This window comes from Plasmodium cynomolgi, chromosome 12, assembly GCF_000321355.1.
Source record: "Plasmodium cynomolgi strain B DNA, chromosome 12, whole genome shotgun sequence".
Taxonomy (NCBI): Eukaryota; Apicomplexa; class Aconoidasida; order Haemosporida; family Plasmodiidae; genus Plasmodium; species Plasmodium cynomolgi.
This window is the reverse complement of record NC_020405.1, coordinates 584325-608148: the sequence shown is the minus strand read 5'-3', so window position 1 is coordinate 608148 and position 23824 is coordinate 584325. Positions and strand designations below refer to the sequence as shown.

Below are 23824 nucleotides of genomic sequence, written 5' to 3'. Positions count from 1 at the left end.
GAAAAAAGCAGAAAAAAGCAGAAAAAGGCAGAAAAAAACGGAAAAAAGCATAAAACAGAGAATACAATAATCTCCAGCTGGTTGTATTCCATTTTTTGCAGCCATTTGCAGAAGGTTTATTTTTTACCAGTTTGTGGCTAACTGCGAGAGCCCACAACGTACAACTGCTACCATTTCCCCCCATTCGGTTGGACTGCCTTATCCAGCGCAAGAATTTAGCCGAAACAAGGCAGATTTAGCTGCAGATAAGCTTCCATTAAGTGCGCAGATTTTAAAACCGATTTGTATCGCCCTTTCTTTTAACACCGTTATGGGTTCACCCCCACTTTGAATCACCAGTTTGAAGCGGAAGGCAAACGTAGCTTTGACTTCTCATCACAACAGAGGGGAAAAACCTAAAGGAAGAGTCCACCACCGTTGGTGCTAATTGGGACAGGGGTAGCAAAAGAGGCATACGCGTACATGGAGATCTAAATCTGTGCCGCGTTTGTTTCATTATTTTGCTTCTATACCAACGCGACGAATTGGGGTTGGGAGGTTCTTCTCAGTGCGCTGGTAAGAAAGCATCGTGACGCATCCCCACGTGCAGTTACATCCCCGCGTGCAGCTATATACCCACGTGCAGTTATATACCCACGGGAGACTCCTGCGAAATGAGTGGAGACGCGGGAGACGGCATGGAGGAAAAGGCAGAAGTGGAAGTGACATCGCAGGTGGCTTCTCAGGCGGAGGCACCCCCGCAGGCAACAGAACCGGAGGCGAAGGAGAAGAAAAAAAAAAAAAAAGGAGAAAGGCGCCAAAGGGGAAAAAAATTCCCCCAATAGAAAAGAGAGTAACAAAAAGGAGCTCAACAAAAAGGGGCTCAACAAAAAGGGGCTCAACAAAAAGGAGCACAAAGAGAAATCCCCCCAAAATGGGAAAGCGAAAGCGAAGGACGCGGGGCGGGAAAAGAAGCTCCGAAAGAAGATGGTGCCGCAGGAGGATAGCGACTCGGTAGGTGACGGCAGCGATGGAAGCGATGGAAGCGGTAGGAGCGATGGCACCGATGGAGGGAGCTCCGGGGAGGGAGACAGCTCCCGTGACAGCGATGGAGAAAGCCCCCGTGACAGCGACTTGGAGAGCCTGCAAAACTTCTGCAGAAAGAACAAGTTGAGCGAACCCAGCTCGGAAGAGCACGAATCGGTGGACGTGGCCGATAAGGACGACCACGAAAACGAAGGCAAGCCGGTCGATGTAGCGTACGTAGAGGCGTACCTCAATTCTGTGAGCAAAAAGACGAGGTTGAGCAAGGTGGTGAAGCTGCTCTCCATGTTTCGGGACGCCCTGAGCATGTTCGTGGATGACGAGGTGGAGGATGGCATGCAGGGGAAGGGAAAACTGACGAACGAAGCAGATCAGGGGGAGAAGCAGAAAAAGGGCTCAAAAGGGGGTAAGAAGCGAGGAACCAAGCAGGAGGGAAAACGAAGAAGAAAAAAGTACGCGATGAACGTCGATACGTCCATTTTCACCCTCTTCAACGTGCTGTACAACGTGGATACCCTATTCTACAACGTCACAAACGAGGGGGCGCGCGAGCTAAGGGTGTGGAATTTGGAGAGTATCAAAAGTAATGAGATATACCAGGAGGACAGCACCCTCCAGAAGGACAGCACCCTCCAGAAGGACAGCAACACAGAACGTGAAAAAAAAGTAGACAAGTTGAAAAACGCGAAAATTGCGGAAAACGCGCAAAGTATGCAAATTTTGCAAAGTATGTCAAATTACAAACACCTAGAAAAGTACAAAATGCTGATAGTCCATTTTTTCATATATCTTTTGACTCGATTGGATAAACTAAGAAATAGCGATGTCTGTGGGGGGATAATCAAAATTTTGAAAAAAAAAAATATCCTAAGATGGATAGTGATACTAAACATAGGGAAAATATTTTTAAAAAAAATCTCTACCATGTTCATCCTGTCGAAGAAAAACGACGTTTACTTTTTCCTTTTCCTGTTAATACAAAATATGGTTCAACTGTACAATGAAAAGAAAAAAATAATATATAATAATAGCGTTACCAATTCGAAGAACAAAGAAAATGAGGAAATAAAAAAGACGTACCAATTGGAGAAGCTCCTATTCGAGACGTACCAAAATCTGATGCATAGATATCTGATCCATTATGGGAAGAATTACGATAATGTTCTCCTTTTGAATCACATGAATTTTAAAGAGAACTGCCTCATCGAGTTGTTCACGTTACTCTCCCACGATGTGGCTTATACCATCACCTTTAGGTATATTCAAACCGTCATGCAGAAAATCAGGGAGGGCTTCAAGGTCACCTACGAGGATGCCAAGAAAGGGGATCTTCAAACAGTAGATGATCCAATGAAGGGGAGAAACCGTGATGCAGGCAAAAAAAAAAACACACAAAAGGTTAACCTCATCGATTTCAAAACCTTCCACCTGCATAGCAGCTATATGATGCTCCTACTGAGATTTCTAATCAAAATTATCAAACAGTGCCATAATTTGGATATCCTAACATACGGCTTGACTGTATTAATAATAGCCATTTTGAAGACCAAAATAAATAACATGAAATATGTGCCTGTGAATTTACAACTCCTTCACTTCCTCATTCGAATTATGGAAGATAAGAAAAAATACATCCCTCTATTTTCTTATTTCACCTGCATTATGAATGGATTAAAATCTTATGAGCATGTCAGGACCATTTCGAAAAATCAACAAATCAGATTAGCCATCGAAGCTTTCGATATCAACACGTCTCTCGAAATTGACGAAAAATTAATTTCAGATTTCTCCATAGCTTACCAAGTATATGAAAAATTATATGTCCTTTTATGTGACTATATTGGACTGATGGTAAATCATATCTCCTTTCCTGAGTTCTTTTTCGCTATAGATTCCTTCCTAAAAAAATACTTATCCGAGTGTAAAGTGCATGCATTTAAAATGAAAATGAAAAATATTCTTGTCTTGGCAAAAAATTCTATCGACATTATTCAGAAAAAGAGAAAAAATAAAAATATTTACACTATCCATGATATGATGTTTTTTTTCGGAATTGAAAATTTGCCTCTGTCTGGACATAGACTAGCCGTTCTCGAGAACTATGAAAATAGCTGCTTGGTAAAGATGAAGGCCAGGATTAGTGGACTTGAGGATATTAAACTCGCCCAGGATGATGAGAAGGATGATGAGAAGGACGATCGGGAGGAGCTTCCTTCTAAGGGGTCTGCCAAAAAGAGGAAACGCGAAGATCAGCCTGAAGCCAGCGGGGGCAGAGGCAAGAAGAAGAAGAAGAAGAGCAACAACAACAACAAAAGCAACAACAACGAAAGCATCGACAACGAAAGAAACGACAAGAAGAAGAAGAAGAACGACAAGCCAACTGAGGAGACGGAAGTTCCCTCCAGAGAGGACCAGGTGGAAGTTTTCTCCATGTCCAGTGAGGATGAGTAGGAAGATGGAGGGGAAGACTCCAAATCGGAGTAACCCCCCAATCGGAGTGAACCCCAAATGGAGTGAACCCCCAATCGGAGTAACCCCCCAATCGGAGTAACCCCCCAATCGGTGTAACCCCCCAATCGGTGTAACCCCCCAATCGGAGTGAACCCCAAACGGGGGACGCAATAACGGGACGGCTTCTCCTAACCAAGCTGCGAAATGTAAAGAGGGCTCATATGGCTGACCCCATTTCGGGTAGCCCCAAATTTCTGGCCTTTTTTATACTCTATATTTTTTCTAACTTTTTTTATTTTTTCTAATTAACATTTTTTATTTTTTCAACTTAACATATTTTATATATTATCTCCACGTTTTCTCCCCCCATTTGGACCGGCTACTTCGATTTTATTCAAGTACCGATTTGACCCCCTCGTTTGAACATTGACACAAATGTAACTCCACATCCACTTCCGATCTAAGCGAACTAAGTGGAACTCCATTACAACGGAGCAAATCTACTCGTGATGTGGGACAGCGCCACGGCCCCTTTTTTTTCCAGTGACTACTTCCAAGTCAGCGTAGGAAAAAAACTTATCATTTAATGTTCCCCACCGAGCAAGTAGCAAACCCGTTCCGTTTGGAGTGGTACATGTTGGAGTGGCACATGTTGGAGTGGTGCATGTTGGAGTGGCACATGTTGGAGTGGTACATGTTGGAGTGGCACATGTTGGAGTGGCACATGTTGGAGTGGCACATGTTGGAGTGGTACATGTTGGAGTGGCACATGTTTTACTTCGCCCCGGGAAGAGAAACCTCCCATCGTATTAAAAAGCGCCCTCTTCAGTGTGGCCAAATTTTTGGAGTAGCAACCCTCTCGTTGTACGCCATCCTCACATATTTGATCAACGCCAGAAGCGAGCACCACACGTGCGAACTAATTTGCCTCACGTGAAACATACCACAGTGTGAAGTACACCCTTCCCCCCCTCAGAGGTGAGTTAAAAAAAAAAAAACAACTGCTAACGGATTAGTCGATGTTCATAAGTGGACACAAAAATGGATTGCCTTTTTCGAAAAAAATCACAAAAAAAGGAAAATCAAAAGTACTGGAAGAAAGAATGACAAAAATGGAAATCAAAAGTGCTGGAAAAAAGAATCACAAAAAAGGGAAATCAAAAGTGCTGGCAAAAAGAACCACAAAAAAAAAAGGTCCATTAGATGAACGCCATGAGAAAATTGAAGTGACACTGGGCAGACGCGCTAAAAAAAAAAAAAAAATCTATGCGCGCGGAAACAACTGCTCATCATGTGATCCACTAATTCCCCACGCCGATGTTCAAATCTATTATGACCCCCTTTCGACTGGAGGATGACGTTTCTATGTTGATGTCTATATCGCCCTTTTTCACCTTGGACAGGTTTTTTCTGTACGATTCTTTTTTGGGACAGTTATCCGAGACGCTTTCTGAAGGATATTTGGGCAGTGCACCATTGTTACTCGCGTTGTTGTTCATGTAATGACACCCGTGCGTGTATCCCTCTTTCGTTAAATTCCGTTTCATGTTTGGATAGTATGCCTGTGGGGGCAGGAAGGGCATGTTGTAACCCATTCCACTGCCCATAGGGTAGTGATTGTAAAACGGCTCATTCGTTTCGTGGTTCCTTCTATACATCATTTTGGGATCATGCGATGGGGCAGTACCTCCACACATGAGAGAATTTGTTCCTGTGTAGTTCGACTGTCCATAGAGACCATATGGTATGTTACCATCTTCGAACATGAGGTTGTTCCTTCCATGCATATTATGTTGCTGCATGGTTAAATTTGCAAGCTCTCTATTATACGTGTTTGTGCAGAACCCATTTGCATCCATGACGTTGTTGTGGTTGTATCCAAATCCGTTCATTGGGGAATACTCTCCATATCTCTGCTTGTCCATTTTGTCTTCTTCTTTGGGTAGACGTTGACTTTTCTGGTGGGGGCTACTACGGGGGGTAAACTCGGCGAAGCTTTCACAATTCAGAGGGGGAATGCTCTGATGAATTTGTAAACTATCCTCTAGGTTCTTCAATATATTGTACGTTTTGGGATGGAGAGTAGTTTCGCCCTCCACTGCACTTATAGGTTGCGGGCTATTCTGGGTGATTTCTCTGTCTTCCACGTATGCCTTTGCACTTTCTTCTTTGTAACCTAGTTTGGAGATTGAGACGTTCTTGCGTAGTTCTGTGTCTTGCAGTGTGGCGTCTGCTATGTCTCTTCGACAGTGATTGCACTCGCACGGGTTATACTGAGTCTACGTGGAATGGAAAAATTGGGTGAAACTAACTGTGCATGTATGGGCAAAGTCTTTTACGAGCTTGTCACTTTTTAGCCACTGCTAATTTCCCAATTTTTTCGAGCGTGCACGTGGGGCTCATTTTGTGTGCCATACCTCTTCCAAATAGGTGATGCTGTTTTTTACGTTGTCGTATATATTCTGTGCGAGGACTCTCTTCAACTCGGGATCCTCAAGCCGTTCTTGCTTCGTGATTTTGTGGTATGGCTCGGAAAAGTGTATAAAATTGGTGTCGCGGCCTTGGATAAGGGTGAAGCAATACATGCACGTGTGCGCAAATGAGTGAGCAAATATGTGGACATTTACAGCTTCAAAATAGAGCCTCTCAAAAAGACATTTTGCAACACTTCAAAATAGGCCACTGTTGCAACGTGCAAATTTGAAAAAAAAAAGTCTAACTTTAATTTTTTCGCACTCTATAACGTACAACGGAAAGCATAAAAAAAAAAAAATGAAGCAAAAATTGTGACAAAATAGTGTGGAGATAATTTAAAAAAAATGTTAAAAGTGAACGAAATGACCAAATTACAACATACACAAATTAAAAAAGTGGTAAAGCGAAATTATGTAATAAGTTCACTGGAAATACACGAAAAAAATGTAGCTAGCGAAAAAAAGAGGTAAAACAAATTTCCTAAGCTGTGTGCAATACTTTGTAGATGAAGGTAATTTTTTTTTTTTTTCGCTTTTTTTATTTTTTCACCTGAATGTTCAGGCATTAAACTAGGTATGTACTCCGGCAAGCTGTCCACTGAAAAAAAAAAAAAAAAAAAAAAAAAAATACATGGTATATGTCCGCAGGTTAAGAATATACAAGGTTCACACTATCATAACGCATCAAAGATGGAAGCTGCCATTCTGCTGTTGCAGAAAATTCTCTCCATTCTAACTGATCAGAAAAAACGCGCATACGGTACAGTGGAACAGCTAACTACTAAGCTGGTTATAAAAAAAAGAAAAAACGTTGTGTGCAGAGCAGAAATAGTTATGCTCCACAGGTCAAACACGCTGCTAAACAAAAATTACATATCTCTTAAAGTTGCAAATTGGCGGTTAATCTGGTATGTTGACCAATAAGTAGCACTGCTGATTGGTTAGTGAAATATGCACATGAGGAAAACGTGACACAAAAAGGTAAACTTGAATGACTAAATGGTAGCAATTAAGTGGACAAATAAAAATCGCGTGTCAGTAAAATGCCAAACCTTTTGCATCATTATTTAATAAAAGCGGAAAACCGAAACGCACACGTGCTCTTGCAATTTTAAAATTTCCCAACGGTGTATACACACATGTGTTTGCTCTTTTTGGCTGTTTTTTTTTTTTTTTTTTATGGACGTAGAATAAAATAGCCTTTTTTTGCCTGAACGGTCCGGCGATTTTTACGCGAAGATGGGCTTGCTGCTATGGCCAAATAGTGCGCTGCTAGTTTGATGAAATGGGAAAAAAAGGAGAGGGCAGCTTCGTCCTCAACCTTTACGCACGTTCTACATGAACAGAGTTGTGCGTTGCAGCTTTTCCTCTTCATTTTTTGAAGTAAAAGGCACACAAATGTGTCTGTAAAAATTGAAGGTACATACAGTGAGTGGCATTTTTGCACCCCCCCTCCCCCAGATAAGCGGCACCCCAAGTGTTACAACGGAATAGCTGCAGTGGAGTTTCACATTAAAAAGCTTCATCAAAATGGATCACTTAACTGTGAGACGTTTCTTCATTTTGCGTAACCCATGCGGCAAAAAAAAATATATGGATTCGTATAAGGGTGTGTGTGTGGGGGCAAACAGCCAAAACGCTCACATACATTCACACACATATGCACATTTATATGCATACACACATATATGTGTGCACCCCTTTAAAAACGCGAGGCCGTGCACCCCCGGACGAGCGAACAAGCAGGAGGGGACGCTAAATTATAGAGTTGTACGTCCGATTACTTCTGTCAAAATTGTACAGGTAATAATTAGAAAAAAAGTTGTCGAAAAAATTTTGAGAGGTCCATTTTTTGGACTTAAATTTTATTGTAAAGGGTTCCTTCTCTTTCCCGGATGGAGAATTCATGTCCAAGTTACCCTTGCAGTGTTTCACCTTCTTCCTGAACATGTGTTTTTTTATTTTATTTTCAAAGAAGTCCGAGTCGTAGTAGAATGTGCTGGATGGTCTAGGTACATTAAAAAGGAGGGCTTCCTTTGTCAGTTTTTCCTTCTGCCTTCCTGCATAAGTTAATACATCTTGGTCCACGCTAACATCGTCATATTTTAAAATAAGCGTCTTATGAGGGGAGAAACGTTCCTCATTTAGGGACAACTTTTTATACTTTACATTCTGTTGAAACGTGTACCTTTCCGCCATTGATTTGGCAAAGTGTTTTACGTCATTCAAATTCATCTCCTTGGCAGGATCGGGAGTAGGACAGAAGCAATATTCATAAGTATACATTTCTTCACTTTTGTCCTTATACATTTTGTTCTCATCAATGTACCATAAAATTTCTTCCAATAGTAGTGGATCTAGAAACATATTACATTCTAGATTGGTAAAATATTTCCATTGTTTTTTTAGAGAGTCAAGAACAAAGGTCCATTCCTGGTAATCAATTCTATGGTACAAATTTTGTATATACTTTCCTACATACAAATCGTACAAAATTTTATTTCTAAATCTGTCTTCATTGGTTACGTAATTATTGTATACGTCGAGGGTGAAAACTTCTTCTAGATGTACCTCCTTAATGCTAGTTCCAAATATTGTAAAGGGGTTATAATTTTGTTGTTTGAGTAGGAGTTTTTTTAAATTATGTTCATTGCTCCATTTTGGTTTTTCAATTAATTTTATTTTTTTTTCATAACGGCTAGCTTCTTTTATGTACACTTCGGTACTATGCTTATCTAGTGATTTGATATTCAAATTTTCCATTTTCTGGTTAATTTCGAGTACCTCCTTTTGTAGCTCATCTGATCCGTTAATGTCGTTATTAAGTGTGGGTTCCTTTTTCTCGTAGAGCCCACTCACATACTTGAGGTACTTTTTCTTTATAGATGGGATCATAATTTCTAGGATTATTTTGTTTATATGTATGTCGCTGAGGGATACATCTGAGGAGCTATTCTTTTCTTTCTTCACTTTCTCAAATTTGGATCTTCTATATTCGTCTAACATTGGCTTGATGCAATTTTGAAAAAAAATAGAATTTTCCGTCAGCTCTTCGTCGCATATTAGGCAAAAGAGGAATGCTTCTTTTTTTTCGTGCTTCATGAAGAGGGATAAGAAAATATCGAAGTTTCTATCCGTGTCTTTTTTTCCTACGTCGATAAGTCGTTTATGTTTGTTCATGGGTTTTTCTTCCTTTCCCTCTTCATCGGTTGTGTGTCTCTTCCGGAGGTTCACTCGTTCGTCATCCTCAGGCGCGCTTTGTACCATGCTCATAATGGGTTTTTTTCTCTCCTCCCTTATTCCCTCCTCATCTGTGTCGCATCTGTGTATTTCTTCCACGCCGCTTAACCTTTTCAGGAGCCTCTCTTGGGGGGGCGTTACTCCGAACTGCTTGGTGAAGTCCCTGCTGATTTTGTTGTCCCTCCAGCTACATCTTTGGTAAGCGCCTTTGACTTTGCTTGTAGAGCCTTCCCAAATCTGTAGTGAGTTATTTTCTGAGGAGTTAAAATTATCCATCTCAAAATTGAAGAGAAGGTCTTCCTTGGAGACGGCCAATTTGCGTATGGCTTCATCTCCTATGTGTTCCTCCTTTGTGTATATTTTTTTCCTCTTTGCATATACGTTTATTGTGGTGGTTGTGTGTGGCTGTGCTTCTCGAGTGGTCCTTTTTTTGCATGTCTCTTGAACATGGCCAAAAAATTTGGCACTTTTATAGATGAAGGCAAAGGGGTTTTTGATGCTCAGGGGGGGCCACTTGTAGTAGAGATGCGAGAAGCGGTTGTTCAGTCGATCACAACTGCCTGCGTAGCTGCCTTTATAGATGTCCTTGTAGATGCCTTCATAGGGGACGCCATTCGGCTGGTAATAACTCGCGAATGTATTGGGGTAGTCGCTCGAATGGCCCGAGCTGTTCCTTCCATTATGAGTGCAAAATGGGTCATGCATTTTTAGAGTGCCGCTGAGTATATCCTCCTCATGAGAGTTCCTGCGGGGATCACTTACCTCAAATTGAATCCTTTCGTTGTATATGCTTGTTTTTTGGGTTCCCTTTTCCGTTCGCTTTGTCCCTTTTTTCACCATGTCCTTTTCTGTCTGTCTACCTATCATGCATCCGTTCGGTTTTTCCAAGGGGGGACCGCACGTATGGCTGTTGGGCTCGTTCGGTTTCATAAGGATCGTAGGGTTGCGGAGAAAGTTGTGGTAGTCCCCGTTGAGGTGGTTCCATTTGGTGTGGTTCCATTTGGTGTGGTTCCATATGGTGTGGTCTCCCCCGAAATGATCGCCGCTGAACTCGGAATCATCGAAGGTTGCCCCGTTCGAAGCGCGCAGACTTAAACTGACCACGTCGTCGAAGCTGTCCGCTATGGTTTTATTCGAGTAGGCCATCTTTTCCTCATTCTCCACTATCGTTTCATTCGATCTCGCGTTATTATGCATATCACTTGTTTTCCCCACTTGGTCCTGCTTATGCCTTTTACGTTCACTGAGACATATGGAGGGGGAGAAGGAGTTCTCCTCGTGCTTCACCATTAGGGGGTCGCGCGTATGGTTGTAACGCATACTTTTTTCATTTGTCCATTCGTTCGTCTGAGCCTCCTCTTTTTTGTTTCTTCCAGCGTCTTTGTCAACTTGGACCGATTGACTCACTTGGCCCACTTGGTACACTTGGCCCGCTTGATTCACTTGGCCCGCTTCGTGACTGACGTTGCTCCCACATGGGGGGGCAATTTTTTTTTCTCTACCCGCCTGGTTGTTCCTCCCCCCACAGTTTCCACTGCCGCCGCTGCTTCGGTCCTCCTTGGCCCATTTGGAGAGCGGGTCCCCCACCCTCTTGGGCCCACACAGATCCTGCTCATTACCCCCAATTCTCTTGTTTTTCCGCTGATGAATTGACAGGCACTGCGAAACTTCATACTTCCTCTTTGCGCATTTTATCCCCTCCCTTTCGCTCCCCTTCATCTTCCACACCTTGCTGGTTGCCTTTTTTTCCCCTCCATAATTTTCTGTCTTTGTGTATGCCCGTCTTTTTTCGTTCCACTTGTTGACCCGTTCGTAATACTTTCTGTAATCGAACGCTGCTAAGTTATTATCCCTTTTGAGCTGTTTTTTTTTTTTTTTCTCTTTTTGTACCTTTGCCTTGGGCTCCCACTTTGACTTTCGCCACAAGATTTGCATGTGTGCATATTTTCCCTACCCCGTTCGTCCTCACCATCAGCAACGTTCAACACACATACACTGTCACTTGTCTGTGTTGCATTCGCATTTATGCTGGGATGATCATCCATCGGAAAAAAAACTATGTCTTACCTCGATAAGAAGCTACCTGTTTTTTGTGTACTCTTCTATGCGTGTGCACACGTGTATGTATGTGCATATGTACATAGGTTGATTAACTGTTCCCCTTCTTCCCCGGCCTCCTGAACATGGGTGACGAAATGGAGGAAAAAAAAAGAGGGACTTCCCCCTTGAAGTGAATGACCATGCGAGTCTTTGAGCAGCTGAGGGGGACACTACATACAACATTCACAAATGTTCATCCTCTACACTGTGCAAGTCGCTGTTGGCTAATTTGCACACCCGTTTTGCTACGCTTTTTTTTTTTGACCTCTACAGAGGTGTATGTACAGAGGACGCGGCCAATTTGTTACTACTTCCCAGCACTGCAGCATTGCAGCACTGTAGTAGTGAAGCACTGCAGCACTGGTGTGGCTTCCTATCCCAACGCAGCTCTACACACACGTGAGTGCGCACCCACTTTTGGGGGCAAACGTCTTCCCCATTTGAATGACCAAGGGCACATTCGTTTCGCCCCAGTTAACACAAAAGGAGCGGCGGTTGGCAAAAATGAAAATCAAAAAGGGGGTAAAAAAAAAAAAAAAAAAAAATAAAAATAAACATTCGATGGTGAAAAAGGGGGAATGGTCACTTGGTTCCATTGAAAGATGGCATATTTTAAAAACAAATGGAACGCAGTGACGGGGGAGGCGTTTCCAACGGGAGGAATGCGCAACGGGGCTGATGCTGACCCACTCGTAGGCATGCCCCAATCTTTCCATTTAAGAGAGCACTCAAGCATGCCATTTGGCAGATGCACCCTTCACACATAGGCCATGCTTATCTAAATGAACAAATGGGCGAGCTCACATAAAAAGAGTATAAACCACTGGTGACAAAAAAAAAAAAAAAAAAAAAAACGCAATCCATACATAATTGGAATAATCACTCCACGTATATGTCTACGTGTGCACATTTGTTAAGCGTTAATATAAGACAATTTTTTCGTAACGGTCCACACACGTGGTGCGTACGTTATGAGGCTGTTCTACGGGTGGGGGTGGGATTCCTCCTTTCCTTGTCAAGTCAGCAGTCGATACTAAGGGAAATTTCGTTGGTCTCACTGGTATCTTCTACGTTGGGCTTGTTCCCCGAATGGGGGGCATTGTCCCCGTTGTGGCTGCCCCCACCGAGTTCATCGATTTGGTTATTCTGTCCTGGTTCTTCCGGTTCATCGTCTTCCCCATCCTCCTCATCTTCCTCCACTTTGGGGGGGTCCAGTGGCAACCCGGCGTCCATCTTGCGCACCTCCTCCGCGAAAAACAAACGCTCGAAATCGTCGTACATTCTGAGCTCCTCGAAATCGAAGCGACTCAGAAAGAGCTGCCTCTGCTCCCACAGGTGCTTATAACTGGGGTTGTTGTGACCGTGAACCAAATAATAGTCCTTGCCCTTGATTGATATTTTTTCCAGCTTTTTCAGCTTGTCCCGGATATACTCAAAGTCCTCCTTGGAGGGGTATTTGAGCTTCTCCAAATTGTAATCCTTGTCGCAGCCTTCCGAGACGAGGTGGTGGTTGGCCTTCAAAATGGCTAGCCACTCCTCGTCGTAGCATATGTACAGCTGCTTGCGCTCTGCAGTGGCGCCCTCCTGCGGGGCGGTCTCCTGAGGGGCGGTCTCTTGAGTGTTGTCCTCCTGAGTGGTGTTCTCCTGGGTGGTGTTTTCCCGAGTGGTGCTCTCCCGAGTGGTGCTCTCCTGAGTGGTGTTCTCCCGAGTGTTGTCCTCCCGAGTGGTGTTCTCCTGAGTGTTCTCCGTAGGGGCCGCTTCCCCCGGTGCTCGCCCCGTCTCCGCTTCTCCCCCCCGACCACCCTTTGGCTGTCCCTTGCTCCCGCTGTGCCCCTTGCCACCCTCCTCAGCGTCCCTGCGCTGCACATCCTCCACATGCTGCAGCAACTCCTCATAGTCCTCATTAAAAAAATGGCTCTTCCCATCCGGGTCATTCGCAGAAGACTTGGGCAAATGATCAAACGATAGATATGGAATATTGTTCCTTTTCTCAATATTCAAAATTTGAATGAAGTGTTTCCTGGGTTCCGCTTTATCTAAAGAAAGGAATCGAGTATAATTTCTTTTATCACTGTGTAAAAAAATGGCAGAATATTTTACGTGTAAATGAGAAGAAAACCAGAAATAGGGTTTTAATTTATTTAGTAAAAATTCCGTGTGTGGATTTCCAAGTGTATTATTATATATATCTGATTGAAAATGAAATTTCCTCCTAACAAGGTCATTAACATCTCCATGTTTTTCAATATTATTTGGCCAATCGTGTGTTACAACTATATCTATTTTCTCCTTCACCAATTTTAATTTCTCAATTTCATATTTTCTAATGTGATACGAACTCACCTTGCTGATCTCATCATATGGATAATGCTCATTGTACTTCTTGTAAAAATTATATTTTTTGTAGATACCACTAAGACTGCATATTCGGAAGTCATTGATATTATGTACATTTGAATATCCAAGGAAATATATGTTTGGTGCTACCCATCCTCCGTAGTAGAGTTGCTTGAGTACGTTGACCGCTTCGTGATTTCCTCCAATAAATATGGTCAATACTTTTGCTTTCTTTTTTCCTGTGAAGTAATCCCTGAAATCATTTTCTTCCTTCTTGTATTTATTTGGGACGTTGAGACAATCGTTATCCACTCCGTAACGTACACATTCGAAGTCTCCACAACAGATCAGTAGGTCCACTTTGAAGTTATTGTCCTTTTCCAGCTTTTCTATCGTCGCGTAAATGAAATTCAGCTCTCCGTGCGTGCACCCCACCACTGCTATGATCATTTTGTCCTCCTTTGGCAAGCGAACGCGCGAAACGGGGGCTATCTATATGCGTACCTATGTACGTGTGTGTATGCCTGCCTTTACGCGTGCGTTTGTGCGTAATGTTATAGGTAAGCTTATACGTAAGCTTATACGTAAGGTTGTACGTAAGGTTGTACGTAAGCTCATACGTATGCTGGTACGTAAGCTCACACGTGCGTTTCCACACGTATGCCGTCGTATCTCCCTTCACGCTGCTAACACATGCGTGGTGCTTCCCCTTCGGGTGACGAGGGATAAAGCCAACTTGCAGAGCCGCTTTGCAAACCCAGGCACACGTGCCACACGTACCTGGATATGCAGTGCGCAGATGCTAAAAAAAAAAAAGGGAGCAGATTATTTATCAGTATGCCAACAGCTCCAGCATGGGGAAAAACACCCAACGGGCATAAACTGGGGCAGTGATGTATAATTGTGTAGTTCGGGGAAGTACGTTTGTGCAGCGCGGGGAGGTACGTTTGTGCAGCGCGGGGAGGTACGTTTGTGCAGCGCGGGGAGATACCTTTACGCAGCGCAGCGTGCCCTAAAATGGCACTTATATAGATGCTCATAAAAAAAGGGATAGCATGTACGTTAGCATACCCCCGGACCCATTTTCGAACTGCCTTTCATTTTAGTACATTTTTTTTTTTTTTCAAAACCTTTAAGGCTTCTAAATATCATATGGGGCGGAGGCTACTTTCCGGTGCGGCTATGCTGGCGGCTTGAACGACCCTTTCAACCTTACAGCTTTGCTATTAAGTTTCACCGCCCCCAACATATGGGTATAGCCCCATCAGATAGCTAATTTGCCAGAAGGGAAAGAGAAACGCAAAGTTGGGGGGGAGGAGGCCAAATTGACATGAGCAAAAAAAGTTACATGCGTAAAGATACACCAGCGTAGCGTACTTTGAAAGAGTTGCAAAATGCGTACATTTGATCAGAAAAAAAAAAAAATTATTTAGTGTAAAAAAGTACGAAGAGGTCGCTTTTCCGGTGAGTATGTGTTTACCCCTCTTTACCCTTCGCTAACAAAATAATATGTGAAGGGACAAACAGAAGGGGAGCAACTCTGTGGACATTAATTAAGCCAGTTACCATGAGGGGAAATGTCACCCAGCTTCGTTTTACCCCCCACTTGGGGACCCCTTTTTTTACAGTTGCAGGATTTGCGAGTACACTCCAAGTGCGCATTTTCCAAGAGAGCAATAAAGATTGCACCGTGTTTATCCACCCAGAGTAGTCCCCCACAGTGACACATAAAAAGGAAGCTGCTAACTCTTGGCGAGGCTAAACATGGTAGGCTGCTTCCCCTTTTGCCGACACTACATCATATTCAGCGCGTCATCGAAAATGTTCCTTTTTTTTTTTTTTTTTCCACAATTGTTTTGGCCCCCCCGAGGGGGTTGGGTTGGTCAAACCGTTATCTGTGTGAGCCGTTCCAGCTGGACCATTTTGGATACTCCCTAGAGTGGTCACTTGGGAATGCCGCGGCTGCGCTTACGTGGAGGTGCCAAGAAAAGCAAATTGTGCAGACTGTACATAATGTGAAAGTAGGTATGGCATGTCCCACCTTTCCGTCTTCTTCACCCTACACTAACTACTACAGCAGCTACTCCTTTTTATGCCCCTCGAAGGCAGGTGGCTGCAAAAAAGGGAACCTCTTTTTCGTCCAAAAAAAAAAACCGTCCGTTACGTTTTTTCCAATTAGGGGAAAAATAAAAAGTGGCATAAATGTGGGGTGATAAAATTGGGGGGGAAAAAAATAAAGTGCAGAGATTAAAACGAAAGGAGCGTCGCGCGGTGTGTCTTGGGCAAAGGCATCCACTGCAGTGACCGTACACATAAACGTACACGCAAACATTATCGTACATAATCGTGCGTGGGCACAGCGCCGCCTCGCATCAACGGCGCACTGGGGGCAATTACAAGGCGGAAACATTAAATTAAAGGGACACAGCTGAGGTGGACGTGACGTCGGCGAACGTATGTCCAGGAGATCACCAACCCTGAAATGGAAACATCAGATTGGTGGATGAACAGATTAAAAAAAACAGGGGGGGCTTTACGCAATCAAAGGTATCATCTTCATTTGTGACAAAAAAAAAAAAATAAATAAATAGGTAAATAAATAAATAAATATCAAAGGGGAATGCGTAAAGTGGAGGGACTTATGCACATGGGTGAGAATAAAAGTGTACAATTATACAACAAATAGGGAAGTGTGAGGGGAAAAAAAAAAAAAAAAAAACACATTTCGCGATTAAGTAACAACTTTAACAGCTACGTTCGACAAATGCGCAAAAGGGAAAAAAAAAAAAAAAAAAAAAAAAAAAACACTATCATCATCACTATCATCATCACTGTCATCATCACTGTCATCATCACTGTCATCATCACTATCATGTTAAACGCGACGTGAATAGAAATGCTATGAACGCGTTCATTTTTTTTTTTTTTTTTTTCCAAAAAAGGAGATCTCTTTTGTAAGCGGCTGCAGAGGGGGGGAAGTAATATAAATATGCTGATTCTTACGGAGGGAAGATGCCAAATAGTGACCACACACCGAAGGGGTCTTCCCAATTTAGCAGCACATGGCCCGATTTCTACGATCATCTTCACTCTCATTATCATTTAGGTCATTTAATTTGATTGTACTCCTCGCCTTGGTTAGCTGGATAGCACTTTCACACGTGGCACTACTTCGCGTGCTGAAACTGCCGCTGTTATTCTTCATTCGATTATTATATATTTCTTGCAACAAATTTTCAAATACGTGTTTTACGTTCAACTTGGAGACTGCAGAGGCCTCTGCAAAGAATAGGTTGTTTTCCCTTGCGAAGCTTGCTCCCTGTTCGTATGTCACCTAAATGGTGGGGGGGAAAAAAAGCGTGTCAACCGTTTTTTTTTCGCCCTCCATTATTGCTGGGGTGGATACACGTGTGGAGACGGCTCAACACATGTAAGCAGCGAAGACTCACCTTCCGCTTGATCTCGTCGTGCTCCACCAGGTCTACTTTATTCCCCACCAACATAATGACAATGTCCTTGTCAGCATTTTGGCGAATTTCCTCCAGCCACTTTGAAATATTGAGGAACGTTTTTTTCTTCGTCACGTCATAGACCAGTATGGCTCCTGCGCTTCTTCTGTAGTGGGCACTCGTAATACTTCTGTACCGTTCCTGCCCGGCGGTGTCCCATATCTGTGCGTTTTCGCGGTCAGGCGTAAGGTGTGCATGCGTAGGGGTGTGTAGGTAGATTTGCAAAAGAGCGCAGATTGGTGGACGTGCACATATACTGACATGCATCACTGTGTAACTTCCTCCCGTCATATTACCTGCGCCTTGACAGTCCCCCCTACCGCCAACGGAATTGTCCTGGTGGCAAATTCGACACCTGCGTAATGGAATAAAAGGAAAAAAAAAAATGGCATCCCTACGGAAGGAAAAAGCAACAATGGGTGAAGCAAACATGTTCCCATTTTTTAGCTGCTCATTTTTTATCGGCTTACCAATTGTCGCCTTTGCAACGCTAGGCAACGAGCCCCGTATGTACCTCGACAGGAGGTGGGTTTTGCCTGAACGGTCAGAAAATAATCCACAATTTGTTCGCGCATTTGAAGAGAAAAAAAATAGCGATTATGAATGAGGCAGTGGTGTGACTGCCACGATTGGGACGTGCTACAGACAATGCGCAGCGTTCGTGTGACGTAAAAGTCCAAAATTAGTGCTCCATTTTTTCCCCCCTTTTTTTAAATTACCCACAGTTGCGTCTCCAACTAAAATTATCTTATAAAGGTGGTCATACTCTTCGCTAGACATTTTTCTGCACACCGGGGTACGCACGGAAAAAAAAAAAAAAAAATGAGAAGAAGGAGAAAAATGAAATAAAATGTCTACATTTGTGTGCTCAATGTGTATGTTCCACGTGACGTCCTCTCCTATTTGAGCATTTTTTTTTCTTATCTTTTGGGACACACAAAATGGACGTTATGTGAACAACTCGAGCGGTGGCATCAGCTGTGCGAGCAGTTGTTGGCAGGTGCTCATTTGCCAATGCGAGATACCTGACGTGGTCAAATGTGCTTCAAAAGAGTTGCGCGAATTTGAGCAGTCCTCTTTTTAAGAAGGGGGTACACGATGTTAAGATACCACTGTGGTCCAAATCAACAGTGGGATGCCAGAAAAGGCACATACGTGTGCACATGTGATTGTATGCACCTAGGCATGCAGTCACGCGTTAGCACATCAGGCCCGTATGCGCAAAGTAACGATCGGCGAGTTTCCCAATTGTCACTTGGCGTACTGTCTCGTTTTTCGCAGTGCAGGCTTTATGGCATTTTTTAATTATTCCCAATGGGGTTAATTACTGAGTGGGGGGAAAGGGGCGTATGTTTGTAAGAGGACGCGCATAGGGAAAAAAAAAAAGGGAAATAAAAGGGGAAATAAAAGGGAAATAAAGGGGGAAATAAAGGAAAAGCAAAGCGAAGCACTTAGGTGTAAATACTCAAATATCCATTCATTTGTACGCACTTGGCAATGTTTCATTTTAACGACTTAAGACTCCTTGAAGGGTACGTTAACGCGTTAACACTTCTTGGACGCGGGTGGGAAAAAAAAAAAGAAAAAAAAAGAAAATGTACATAATCACATAGATGAGAAGGAACAAATTGCTATTCCAAAGGATGATGATGTGGAAAATTAAAAAAATAAAATTATCGAAGAGGCAAAAACGGGAGAGGCACAAAAATGTGGGGAAATTAGGAACGTACAAAAATGTTGTAAAATTGGGAAAATGAAAATGGGAAAAAAAAAAAAAAATCTACCATACCACTGGGCTGGAAAAACGAGAAAATCATATGAACAATATGGAAGGCAAACAGTTAAGGAGCCAAAGCAAAAAAAAAAAAAAAGAAAAAATTTACAAAACTTTCGTATTTTTCTCCATTCCCTTTTTTTATTGCATGTGGCATTTTGTACATTTTGTGTGCTTGCCGAGTGGTTTACTTTTTTTTTTTTTTTTACCCCCCCCAGTGATATTATTTCACATTTTTGCGTTCTTTTGTGAAATCACATAAGTGTTTAAAAAAAAAAAATAAAACAAATAAACAAATAAACAAACAAATATATAAATAAAGAGGCAAACCAAGGCAGCACAATATGCTTACACGTGGGAAAGGAGGCCCCCATCATTTCGGATTACCCATGTGTTCGTTTGTACACATGTAATTTGCTTTCCAAATTCCCTGCATACAATTTGTTTCCTCATTCATTACGACATAATTCGATGTCACATTATTCTTCCTTCTGCCGCATGGAGGTACCCCTGATGCGTCTTCCCCATTTGAGGCAGTACGAATTGGCCTATTTTCATGTGTTAGTTTTTGTTTCCTGTTTATTTTTAAAGGACGTACAGGGCTGCACTACTCACCAGCACAGTGGGGTGTGCATTTGACTGTGCACTCTTTGGAGTGTTTAAGAAGCCAGCCACCAGGGCGGGCTGGCAGGCATATATGTACGTAGTACTCGATATGTACCTGCGTTTTCGCCTATTTTTCCCTTTTTCCTGATGTGATGTACCAATTGGTATGCGGCACCAAAATGTTAACTCACGAGGAATACCCAATTGGCGAAGCTACCTCGGGACGGTCCATCATTTTGGGGTCACCCCAATCCGTTTTCAATTGTAGACTTTCAAATTCGCTGCACCCTCAAATGGTCATAAAAGTGCTGCCAAATTGTGTGGGGGGAAAAATATATATGCACAAAAAAGCGCAAAGAAAAAAGGAAAAACAGAGGGGCGCACTAGGATGTAATGTCCCCCCCTGGCGAAGATTACGCAAAATGAAGTCACGCTTGGCCATATTCCAGGCGGAAAAAAAATAAAAAAAAACTCACCAACGGGTTACACCTTTGGGGGAAAAACGCGTGCCAAAGAAGTGTATACATATATATATATGTATATATTTTTTTTTTTTTTCATTTTAACGCTGCGCTCTGATTTTCGAAAGCCTGCCAATTGCTCCTCCCAAAGAGTAACTATTTTTTCATTCCACGTGGAACACTCCATTTGGCCAATTAGCGAACATTTGAATTTTTTTTTTTTTTTTTTGTATTCATGCCATTGGGTGTACATTTTTTGGTCAGAACTTTTGATAACAAGCTGACCACTGCAACTCAGTGAGCATCCTCCATCACTTCTGGTTGGAGTGTCCAAAACGCTTGCACAGTGAGGAACACACCCAAGTGGGACGACGCAAAAAGCAGAGAAGAAGACTGACTATATTACATATCAGGAGGTATACACCCCCCACGGTGCTGCTTACACACGCGGATGTACACACATTTATGCCAAGCTAATCATTTCCAACATTTGACAGACATCAATTCATCATGTCAAAAGCTACGTCATTTTTTCACAATGTTAAAAGCAACGCGTTTAGCATCATGTTTTGGGCCCCCCTAGCAAACTGGGGATTCGTCCTCGCGGGTAATTTTTTTAAAGAACTGACTGCGCTGTTTCGTATTAGAGGGTTAACTGTGCTGTCCCTTTTTAGAGAGTTAACTGTGATGCCCCTTTTTAGAGAGATAACCGTGCTGCTCCTTTTTAGAGAGCTAACTGTGCTGCTCCTTTTATGCACAGATCGCACGGTATTAAAATGTCGACAGTCGCCATCGCGCTTGGCTGCGCTTGGCTGCGCGTGGTTTTGCGCCCCTGCGCTCATGCTGAAAGTCATTTGCCCTTCCTTTTTCCTTTTCCTACCAAAGGCTGCAACGATTTGAAGAAATTGCCCATGTTCGTTTCGGAGAAAATGACAGCCGTTCTGGCCGTCTATAGTATGTTATTTATGAGATACTCCCTTGCAATAAAGCCAAAAAATTATTTGCTTTTTTCTTGCCATGCTACAAACACGGTTGTGCAGAGCATTTTGCTTTTTCGAAAATTGAAATACGAGGCGGAGAGTAAGAAGGCCTTGCAGCACGTCTAACGAGGGCCTACGGGAGGAGCGGCCTTTCTCCATAGCGCGCGCATGGGTAGCCTCCCTCCAATGCGTGTTTCGCATGAAAAGGAAAAACTCGTGCCACTCCGTTTGTGTACATAGCCACACCGCGGCACTGCAACACTGCGACACTGCGACACTGCGACACTGCAACACTGCGACACTGCAACACTGCGACACTGCAACACTGCGACACTGCAACACTGCGACACTGCAACACTGCGACACTGCAACACTGCGACACTGTGGCTGTTTTTCTGCCCTCTTCTGCACACGCGTATGCATTTGAATTTCCTCCACAGTAACAGTTCGCAAAAGAGAAAAAAAAAAAAAAGCTCGATGCCTTTGCGCTATGCTGATCATTCGAGTCAGTTTCACGTTTTCACCTTAAAACGATTACGCGCAGAAAGGCACACGTAGCTGGTTTTATTGTGCTGCGCCGAGATTCCAACTTGATGAATGCCCAAAAGGGTTCGCCACGGGTACATGCACATGTGAGCATGTGTCCATAGAGAGAGGCGTACATCCATGCGTGCAATTAAGTACTCGCAGGATCATCTCATAGAATGTTGCTTGGCGAACGGGATATGCAAACTGCCCACTCGACCATAAAAGCTTAAACAGGTGGAGAACCAAGAAGTGTGAGGGAAAAAAAAAACGTTATGACATTTATGCACAAGCGTACTGCAACGAACTGGCTGGCACTGGGTGCACATTTAATAGACAGGGAAAAGAACTGATACACTGACCACCTCTTTTTAGCAATCACAGGGTTGACATGGCGTGGATGTGGGGGGCTTACGTTTAGGGGCAATGCCTCCACAGCCCCGTGGCAGCGGTATCAGCTATTAAATGTGAAAACGGGTATATTCCTACCCAGTTCATGTAAGCTGGGTACACCTGCTCAGAGAGGCATAGTCGGGTTAATCGTTCATTTAATATAATTATACCATTTCGTAACCTGACGGTCATGTCCGCAGTGTGCAGGTAGAGAATGACCACCCTGTTGCCTTACTCAAGGGGGTAATTATTCCCTGGTCGTAAAACGTTTTTAATAGTGCTTAGCTACCGTGGCATGGAATAAGTCCCATTTTGCAGAAAGGGCGTTCTTCTCCGTAAAGTTGGACATACAGAGGGTCCACATTGCATATACCCCTTTTTCTCATACCTATGGGGGAACATATGACGGGTATTTCTTTTCCTCTTCCGTTTTGCAACGTCAATTTTAGAGGCTGCTTTGGACGGAAAAAAAAAAGGCGCTTCACACAAATACTCGCCTCTCAAAGCAAGGTTTGCAGAGATATACAAATTTTCATTTGAACAAAAAATACAGTTCACATAATCGATCAAACATAGGTGTAACTCTTCATACGTGTAAAAAAAAAAAAATAAAATAATACAGGTATGTTCTTATTTTCATGAGAGAGGAATTTGTTTTCTTAATGCCCATTCACGCGTTAAACTGAGTTACATGTACTGTTCGTACTTTGTCGCTATTTATAGCATTTTATTCCTTAGGCTTTTTCCTATGGCGCAAATTTTTTTTTTTTTTTTGCATTTGGTGAGTACCAGTTTGGCTTCTCCACGGGGAAGAAGAAAAAAAATGCAAAGCGAGAAGCAGTCTCAGGGGCAAATGATTGAAGAACATGGGAAAAACGAACGATGTGAGGGAAAGCGGCAAAAGAACAACCCGAGCAGCGCATCCACCCCCTTGGTAACGAGTTTCTTTCCCCAGCGCAGAATTGGTCATGCAGCGGAGTTGCAATACGCCTGCGTTGGACGTACACATAGTGAACGTATCAGTTGGCCTCCATCAAGGGGTCACGAGAATGTATATCTATACACGTATACTTGTTCTACTGGAACATTTGTAGCACATTTGCAAAATTGTTCATATGTTCAACATGCTTATGTGAATATAATTTTGCATATGGCACAGCAATAAAATGGCAGCTGCTGACGTGGTTTTTTCCCCCCAAAGCGCGCGCATATATGCATATGTATGTATACATAAATGTTACATGTCGGATGGAAAATAATTTATTTTTTTTACGTTCACATCGCCATGTGAACATAACATATGTGCTTATAGCAGGTACTTATGACGCGTACATTACAGGTACTACACGTACTACACGTGCTTTACATTTGTGAGGCGAGGGGTTGTCCCCCCGCTTGAAGGAGCACCCCCTTATGTTTACAGAGGCCCCCCTTAAAATGAGCCAAAAGAACAAGCGACAGTGCGCGAAACTGCGTTTTAGGGCCCGCACAGCAGTGATGTGAAAGAAAAAATTTGCAAAAAAAAAAAAAACAAGAAGAAAAAACAGAAGAAAAAGAAGAAGAAAAAACAGAAAAAAAAGCAGAAAAAAAAACAGAAGAAAAAACACATGTTTTGGGTGAGAGCTGCACCACACTTATGCGGTACACGCGATCTCCCCTATCCGCACGTGACATCTCCGCAGAGTGTATAAATATATATATCTACAGTGAGCATGCACAGCACTTATGTGTATAAATATAACATTTATTTATATATCCATACGATAGGCGTATGTAAACACCATAAACAACTATGTACGGATAAATAAGTGTACGCTTGATGTTCTTTTATACACTTAAGTAACACATGCCGGGTGCACTGCTTCTGTTTTTTTTTTTTTTTTTTTAACTTCTCTCCAAATATATATATGATAGGTGTAGTGCGGATTTTTTTTTTTTTTTTTTTTTTTTT

General features: G+C 42.8%; 6 protein-coding genes across 6 annotated transcripts; 2 read left to right on the top strand and 4 right to left on the bottom strand.

Moving 5' to 3' along the window:
* Nucleotides 1-653: 653 nt before the first annotated feature.
* Nucleotides 654-3474, top strand: PCYB_122300 (hypothetical protein; the record flags this gene model as incomplete). The annotated part of the gene is made up of 2 exons (XM_004223562.1): nucleotides 654-713; nucleotides 832-3474. The coding sequence occupies 2 exons, from the start codon at nucleotides 654-656 to the stop codon at nucleotides 3472-3474; spliced, it is 2703 nt and encodes a 900-aa protein (XP_004223610.1).
* Nucleotides 3475-4775: 1301 nt separating this feature from the next.
* Nucleotides 4776-6059, bottom strand: PCYB_122290 (hypothetical protein; the record flags this gene model as incomplete). The annotated part of the gene is made up of 2 exons (XM_004223561.1): nucleotides 4776-5753; nucleotides 5892-6059. The coding sequence occupies 2 exons, from the start codon at nucleotides 6057-6059 to the stop codon at nucleotides 4776-4778; spliced, it is 1146 nt and encodes a 381-aa protein (XP_004223609.1).
* A 1644-nt stretch (nucleotides 6060-7703) lies between these two features.
* Nucleotides 7704-10907, bottom strand: PCYB_122280 (hypothetical protein; the record flags this gene model as incomplete). Its single annotated transcript, XM_004223560.1, has 2 exons — nucleotides 7704-9861; nucleotides 10090-10907. The coding sequence occupies 2 exons, from the start codon at nucleotides 10905-10907 to the stop codon at nucleotides 7704-7706; spliced, it is 2976 nt and encodes a 991-aa protein (XP_004223608.1).
* A 1401-nt stretch (nucleotides 10908-12308) lies between these two features.
* On the bottom strand, nucleotides 12309-14075 carry PCYB_122270 (Ser/Thr protein phosphatase family protein; the record flags this gene model as incomplete). Its single annotated transcript, XM_004223559.1, has 2 exons — nucleotides 12309-13324; nucleotides 13361-14075. The coding sequence occupies 2 exons, from the start codon at nucleotides 14073-14075 to the stop codon at nucleotides 12309-12311; spliced, it is 1731 nt and encodes a 576-aa protein (XP_004223607.1).
* Nucleotides 14076-16679: 2604 nt separating this feature from the next.
* PCYB_122260 (small GTPase rab11b) lies at nucleotides 16680-18404 on the bottom strand (the record flags this gene model as incomplete). The annotated part of the gene is made up of 6 exons (XM_004223558.1): nucleotides 18160-18404; nucleotides 17854-17918; nucleotides 17605-17670; nucleotides 17431-17489; nucleotides 17075-17296; nucleotides 16680-16959 (listed from the first exon to the last, which is right to left on the bottom strand). Coding segments are annotated over exons 2-6 (687 nt in total), but the record flags the coding sequence as incomplete, so codon positions are not given.
* Nucleotides 18405-20485: 2081 nt separating this feature from the next.
* Nucleotides 20486-21081, top strand: PCYB_122250 (hypothetical protein; the record flags this gene model as incomplete). The annotated part of the gene is made up of 2 exons (XM_004223557.1): nucleotides 20486-20582; nucleotides 20861-21081. The coding sequence occupies 2 exons, from the start codon at nucleotides 20486-20488 to the stop codon at nucleotides 21079-21081; spliced, it is 318 nt and encodes a 105-aa protein (XP_004223605.1).
* Nucleotides 21082-23824: the final 2743 nt, after the last annotated feature.